Genomic DNA, 7,707 nt, shown 5'->3' on the forward strand with positions numbered 1-7,707 from the left:
CTATATGCACCTCAACCATCATTTTATAAATATAACTAATCTAAATTAAATAAATGCTAATTAAGTGCTCCATGCTTTAAAAAGTTTTATTTTCATTTTTTTTTGTTCTTTTAAACCATCTTTGTCCACAGCAGTCACACACTGCTGGGTTTTGTTATTTTAGTTTTAGGTTGGAGCTTAGCAGTATTAGTTTGCAGGCTTTGTTTATTTGTTTTCTTTTAGATAATTTGGTTAGGCAGCCCTGCAGGACGCTTCTGACTCCAATGGTCGACATGACATGTTTGGCCAAAGATCCACCATGGAGAGGTCAAAGAGCCTCACGTGGATCTGGAGCTGCAGGTTGCAGACCTGGTCTAGACACTGTATATAAGAATAAAAACATTGCAGAATTCCTCAATCCCATCATCAGCTCTGACTGAGTTTTGATACTTTTGTAACACATTTAAAACATGAACAAATTAAATAGACAGATTTGTGTCGTCCCTTATTTGTATTTCATTAACCTTCTTTTATCATTAAAAACTTAAATAGAACACTTCCGTTAAGTGGGACCAACAAATATTTATTAGCTTTAAGAAAATTACCTTTTTTTATTCTGGGTTTCAAAACTTCATACAAATAGCATTTAGAATAAGAAAAAATCAGAAAAATAAAAAAACAATTAATTTTGTTGAGATTATCCCAAACAATTTGATTTGGTACTTTTTTGTTATTTTTAAGTCGATTGATGGGACTGCTTTGGGTCGGGGTTCAGGCTCTAAAGGACTGTGGTTTTGGAGGCACCAATACTTTCGGGTCAAATGTTCTTTTGTTTCGGTCCGGTACACCTGAAAAATTCGGCCTGTATTTATGGCACTGTTGACTTGAACCAAAACAGAAGATGAATGTAGGTCACCTGAAAGTGGTAACCAGGTTATGTTCAGGTTAGAAACACACCTGAGAAATTCTGGAAAACAGATGGAACCGCTCACAGGTCGGGTTTCCGGTAAAAGGGGCCGTCTATTTCCTGAAACAAAACTCTGTTTAAATTCTTGGTCAGGCCTACTTTCTGCTTGTCTTTTGTTCACGATGTTCTGATCTATGATTGGCCGGACGATTCCTGACATTCAGCAGACCACACACCAACTCTGACCTGCATCACTGGCATGAAAAGAGTTAAGCCGAGTACAGTAATGAGGAGTGTGTCAGAGTCGGACGGTTCCAGGTGCTGTCCTCAGTGAAACCCGAGCCGATCTTTATTAATAAATGATGCTCTTGAAACAGACGGCTCCTCGCTCGGCTCAGAAGGCAGGTACCTCCAAAGCACACAAAGACGTTCCTCAGGCCAGAGGACGAGATCACCCGGTCAGACACAATCTGACGGTCCGTCCATTTGGGATTTGCTCTCCAGGATTGTTCAGACGTCACGGATCATGAATCCTGAATAGTAAGTGCTTCTCTGAATGCTAAGAGCTGCTGCAGTGGAGCTGCAGATGCAGGTCTTCTTGTTTAAATAAAGATCTGATGTGCTGCATTCAAAGTTCAGAGGATGAGATGTTTCCTCACATAGACAGAGATACATTTGTTTGTTTGTTTGTGTTTGGGAAGTGTTCAGTCTGGAGCCGTTCTGACGATGTATTTCTATGGGATGGTGATGTAAACTTTCAAAACACCTCAAAGCAGGGGTCAAAAGAGGCCAAAATCCAAAACACAGCTTAGGTCGCTGTTTATTGAACACTAAAACTAGGTTTTTAAAATTTTAAAACTGTAACTTTTTAACAGAATTATTAACTTAATGTGTAACATTACCTGCAATCGTGGTAGTGTGAATGCTGTAAGCTGAATTTGGCCTCTGAAGATGCTGAAATTGATAGCTAAAAACACTAAAGCTGATAGCCAGCTAAAATAAAAGCTAAATGCCAAATTAGCCTAACAAATGAAAATATATATATATTTGACCAAAACAGCTAGCATGTAGCTAAAATGTCAGTTAAATGCCAAATTAACCTAAAAACTACAAAAGAAAAACTTAGGTTAGCTAAAACAGCTAGCATGTAGCTGAAAAAATAGCTAAACTTCAAAATATCCTAAAAAAATAATATAAAAGCCTTACATTAGCCAAAACAGCTAGAGTGTAAATATTAGCCTGACTTCAAAGCAGCCTAAAAAACTTGAAAAGAAAAGCATAAACTAGCTAAAACAGTTAGCATGTAGCTGAAATATTAGCTAAATGCCAAAAGCAGCCTAATAAATCTTAGTAAATGCCAAAATAGTCCTAAAAGCTATCAGAATGTAAAACTGTAACAGTAAAAATCTAAAACTGTAAATTTTTAACATAATGATGAATAATAAAAATCAGGAATGTTATTCCAGAATAAATCAACTTAAACTTTAAATAAATTTCAATATTTTACTCTCCATAAAAACATATTTTGTCAAAATTATACAAGTTAGAAATGAGCTCAAGATAACATCGGGTCATGAATAACAATAAATAAAATGATCTGGAGGGTATAATTATAGAACAGATATAATTACCCGTCGAGACAGAAGTTTGTCTTGAGAGGAAGAATCCTCAACTTCTCAGGGTTTGGAACAAAATCTTGCTCTGATATTTATTTTGTGTTTGTTTCTCACAGCAACAAAGATCCACTTTTTCTTTTACATTTGGACATTTCTATGGTTTAATTTGACCATTTCCTGATATACTGTCACCTATCTTGTTAATTTAGTGCTATTAATTTACTGAAAGACAGAAAAAAGGATTAAAAATGTTTATTGTATATATCTGTGTGGGAACCAAGTGAATGATGGGAAATGTAGTTTGTGTGATATCAGTAAGCTGGGAGGAAAACATCTTCAAAAACAAATTAATTAAAAATGAAACACTCCAAAATAAACATTTTTTTCTGACTGTTCACTGACAACTCTCTGAAATAATAGGTGATCTGCGCTCCAATCTATTGCCCCGGGGGGGGCTTTTGGGGAGTGTTTATATCCCGACTGCAGAATCACATCTTAACTTTCAACAACACAAAAACAGGCATCGGGATAACTGCAAAGTCAAGAGGTTTTAGCAAAAAGCATTGATGCTTTTTCCACTTTTATGGTCCAAAATTATGTATTTTTAGTTGATTTAGTAAAGATAATCCTGAGAATAATCTCTTGAATTGATCTTTCTAGTGATTACCTGTTCAAGCTTCTTCTGATCGGAGACTCTGGCGTTGGGAAGTCGTGTCTTCTCCTTCGCTTTGCGGTAAAAATGAACCAAAAACAAACAAACTTACATGCTGGCTTTCCAACGTTCACGTTTATCTGTTCGTTTTAGGACGACACGTACACCGAGAGCTACATCTCCACCATTGGAGTGGACTTCAAGATCAGGACCATCGATATGGACGGGAAGACCGTGAAGCTGCAGATTGTAAGAGTCGTGAAGCTGGGTTTGAATTATTTTTATGTCTGTCATTCAGGAAAATGGTCATTTTCATTCCTTAATTTTCCACTTTGTAGAGCTTTACAAGTTTAACAGGTTCCTTTCACTCTCAGAATGTTGTCATTCAAAGCATTTCAATCGACGGGTTACCATGACCGATGGTTTTTAATAAATCAGCTCTACATTTAAGAAGCTAATAGATCAAAAAGTTTGTTTATTTTGTCTGTTTTTTATATTCTGTCCTTTATTTGAGCGTCTGTCTATCCTTAGGAAAAAAGTATTCTATCTAAGTTCTACTTAAATAACTCAACAAGTGAGACAGTCCTCAACCACTGGGCCACGAACCAGAACCGGTCCAGTACCGGGACACGGAGTGCATACCCTAACCCGGTACCGTTTCACGCCCAGTAACTGGATTGGGTCTGTGTAAGGTTTAAACAGCCAGAAACATTTCTGTGCTACTACAAGAAAGACAAGAGAGAGATTAGTTCAAAATACATGCAGGGAAAAACAGACAGAGAAACTTCATAACTTCTCTTTCTGCTCTAACGTTCTCTGTACGGGCCTTGTCTTTTACTAGTTTCTTTTCCCTAGTGTCACAGTTACAGCAGGGTCAACGCTGGATGCTTTAGCGCTGAAATTGAGTGGCCACTTGTTCAAGGTTAAATGAAGTTCATTTGCGTTTAGCATGAAAGTAGCAGTAATATAAATACAGCAGTGGTGTATTTTTCTAAAGGATGATGTAAAATTTCAGGTGAAGATGGGTTACTGTTGGAGAGAAATCAGGCCAAAAGGATCTTTAAGTGTTGATGGTTGTACTCTCCTGGCCTATAGGTCATATTTTAAAACCTTCTCTGGGTTTCTTTAGCTTACAATCAGAGATTTGCTACTTCATGCATGTTTTGGCTCAAACTTCCATTCAGAAATTTTAAGAATTTCATCTTCCCAGAGCAGAAAAATTACAATTTGGGTTATATATACTGCCACTAAAATACATCACTGAGACCTCAGAGCTAACATCTATGGGTTGTTGGAAATGCACAGATTGATTGATCAGAACGCCTTTAACTGGCACAAAAACATGGATGCTGAACTCCAGCTTTTCTGAAAAGTATTTACAGCCATAATATGAGCTTTTGTGTGCTTGACGCCCTCAGTGGGACACAGCAGGTCAGGAGAGGTTTCGCACCATCACCTCCAGCTACTACAGAGGAGCTCACGGCATCATCATCGTGTATGACGTCACAGAGCAGGTCGGTGTACTCCTTCCATCACAGAGAGCTTTGAACGCCGTGGTGAGAGCAGCTGTTTTCTCCAGGAGTCCTTCAACAACGTGAGGCAGTGGCTGGATGAGATCGACCGCTACGCCTGTGAGAACGTCTCCAGGCTGCTGGTGGGAAACAAGTCTGATCTCGTCAGTAAGAAGGTGGTGGATGTTGCCACGGCTCAGGTAAGAGGAGGAGGAGCTGTGATCACTGAAATATTTATTCAATTAAGATTATTTTACTATCCTCAGTAAAAAGATGAGTTCAATAACATTTCGAATAGATAAAAATCACAGGTTATATTATTTATGGAAGAGCCTTTGGCTGTATTACAGCCTTTCCCACCCCCTCCTGAGGGGAGGCCCAGTAACATGCTGAAGAGCAGCCCTCTGCCCTCAGGACCTGGCCTCCTCGCTGAAGATCCCCTTCCTGGAAACCAGCGCCAAGAGCTCCGACAACGTGGAGAAGGCTTTCCTCACCATGGGCTCCGAGATCCACAAGCGCCTGGCCAGTGAGGGGGCAGGCATGCAGGGGGAGGCCCCTGACTCCAGGGGACAGGGCTCCAAGATCAACAGCGCCCCCGTGTGGTTGGGAGGGGATAAACAAACTCAGGACACCAGCAACTGCTGCTGAAGTGTGGACAGATGTGTGATTTTAAACCAGAAGGAATGACAGGACGTCATATTTTGATATATTTGCTGATTAAGATAAAAGATTATCTGCTGTGAACTCATTTTAGCTTTAGCAATAATATTTGATGTAAACCAAATGTCTATAACATTAAGAAAATAGATCCTGAAAAAAATCAGCCAAAAAAAGTGTTTATTTTTGATGATAAAAACATGAACATTTTTATGTTATTGTTTTGAATGGAACTTGATTACCACCATTTTTAATCCAGGATGTATTTCTTTCCCAAATAATCTTTTTGGTGTTTTACTTGTTTTGCTGTAAAAATCAATAAAGTTTTTGTTGGAAATCTCTGATGTTAAAGATTTTAAATGTTGATGAATAGAAACTAGAGAAATCCCTGTTTACTTTAGGATCTGGATCAAAAATGTTCTAAAACGGTTGTGTTCAGATATGTAACCAACAGCATTTTTAGTGGAAATATCAATACTGGTTTAGGTTTTTAAAATATTCTCAGATTACCGGAATTATTTGATTTTCATAAGATATCAGACTGACCATAATAATAAGTTAAGGTGGAAACTGAGTTTTTGGGAACAAGTTTAATGAATTTCTGCAAACCTCCATGTATAAAAAGTTTTAACGACTGTAAGGAAAATCTATTTTTTTTTTTCAGTCTACATGTCATTTTTTTCAATAGATCACCAACTAATTATTCAAAAATATTAATAATAAATAAAAATTATCGTACAAATTGTAAGTACAATTTTTTAAAAATTGAAACACTATTTTATTTTTTTTAAGAAACCTAACCGAGACCCACAGTGTTCAACATTCATGAAAAAAATAATCAACACTTCAGAACAAATTTGCTTGAAAAAAAAATCACAGTAGTTGTGTATTGTGTTGTGTGTCATTAGTAAGAAAAAGTTAGAACTTTTTACATGAAATTCATACAGATTTCTCTTTTGAAATGCTTGAGAGCATCCAACACAAATCAAATTAAACTTTATTTATAGAGCACTTTTCATACTAAAGTAATGGAATTTGCTTTACAAAGTGTTAAAACCTCTTTGGAAAATCAGGAAAGCAAAAAGTATAAAACTGTTTTTATTTAATGTTTATGGAAGTTTACAATGCTGCTGTTAAAAATCAAGGGTTAAATCAGAACCAAACTAAAAGATTTTCAAAAAATTCTGGATGCAAACTCAAAGGTATATAAAAAAAAATACAGAATCTGATGGAACAGAAAAAAACTTTCCCAAATATGTAATTGAATTTCACAAAACTAATTTTAAATGTCAAAACGGAATATGTAGACTTTGGACAGCTTGACTAAAATCTGAGAAAAAATACAGCCAACATAACATATTGGCTAACAAGTTAAGTATTTGTTGAAAGTTAAATGTCAGTGTATCAAAAAATAAAATATATTACAAAAAAAACATGGAAACAGTAAATCTTCTGTAAACGTTTTTGAATCAAACCTGGATCATTAAATACCTATATACAATTGTACACGTTTCAGGATTAAACAAAAATCAATTAAACTACATGTTCCAGTAGCCGCCAGGACATTGCGTCACAGGAAATCGTAGATTTCCTATAAATTCACTTCCGGTTGCTGAGAGGGTCCTTTCCTGTCTACGGCCCGTTCGAAGATGGCGGTGCAAATCTCCAAGAAGAGGAAGGTTAGCGGGGCTTCATTCGTCTTTAATCGCTGTAGTTCGTGACAATAACGTCATTTTATGAATGATACGAAGTTTAATCTTCGGTCCCGGTGTTAACTCGGCCCGGTCCGGTTCTTCACGGGGAGGATTATAGCAGATGCTGCAGCCGCGGCTTCCCTCATTTCGTTAGCTAGCATGGCTCTGTGAGCCGGGGACTGGACCGGCGAGCAGTCCAAACCAGGTCCGAACCTCTGACCGTTATGTCAGGACAGGCGGGTTCTGGACGGATAGACTTGGGTCTGTAATTAAATGAATAAACGTGATCGGTTTCCGTTCAATTTGTCCCTTAGCTCTGCTAGCATGCGAGTTAGCTCTGACGTTTATAAAGAGAGAGAAATAACTGTGTTTGGGGTAATACATTTATTATTTATTATTAGCAATGAAAGCACATAAAGTTTTAGCAGAATTTAGTTAAATGACTCAAGACTGTTAAAAATAAAGTTGCACAGATGGATAAAGCCCCTTTTTAATTCTATTTACCTTTTTCTTTAAAAACGTTAATTTTCCCTCAGACGTTTATACATTTATTTACACTGCTATGTAATATTCTGCTCCAAGTGGGGTTTTGAGATGTTTCCAGGTGTAACAGACCCAGGTTTTGGGCCTGTGAAACAGATTAATTGTTCCCTGTGAAACACAAGGGACAAATGAAATGAGACGACAGCGA

At 37.3% G+C, this 7,707-nt stretch overlaps 1 protein-coding gene across 1 annotated transcript; it reads left to right on the plus strand.

Annotated features, from left to right (window-relative positions):
- Positions 1–749: 749 nt before the first annotated feature.
- Positions 750–6,755, plus strand: LOC112150009 (ras-related protein Rab-1B). Its single transcript, XM_024278048.2, has 6 exons — positions 750–1,426; positions 3,163–3,235; positions 3,308–3,403; positions 4,573–4,668; positions 4,734–4,865; positions 5,080–6,755. The coding sequence occupies exons 1-6, from the start codon at positions 1,413–1,415 to the stop codon at positions 5,311–5,313; spliced, it is 645 nt and encodes a 214-aa protein (XP_024133816.1). The 5' UTR covers positions 750–1,412; the 3' UTR covers positions 5,314–6,755.
- The last annotated feature ends 952 nt before the right edge of the window (positions 6,756–7,707 follow it).

Source organism: Oryzias melastigma, linkage group LG13 (genome assembly GCF_002922805.2).
Source record: "Oryzias melastigma strain HK-1 linkage group LG13, ASM292280v2, whole genome shotgun sequence".
Classification (NCBI taxonomy): Eukaryota; Metazoa; Chordata; class Actinopteri; order Beloniformes; family Adrianichthyidae; genus Oryzias; species Oryzias melastigma.

Coding starts and splice junctions, on each gene's coding strand:
- LOC112150009 (XM_024278048.2), top strand. Junction 3,236..3,307: donor GTCTTCTCCTTCGCTTTGCG/GTAAAAATGAAC, acceptor TGTTCGTTTTAG/GACGACACGTACACCGAGAG. Junction 4,866..5,079: donor TGGATGTTGCCACGGCTCAG/GTAAGAGGAGGA, acceptor CTCTGCCCTCAG/GACCTGGCCTCCTCGCTGAA.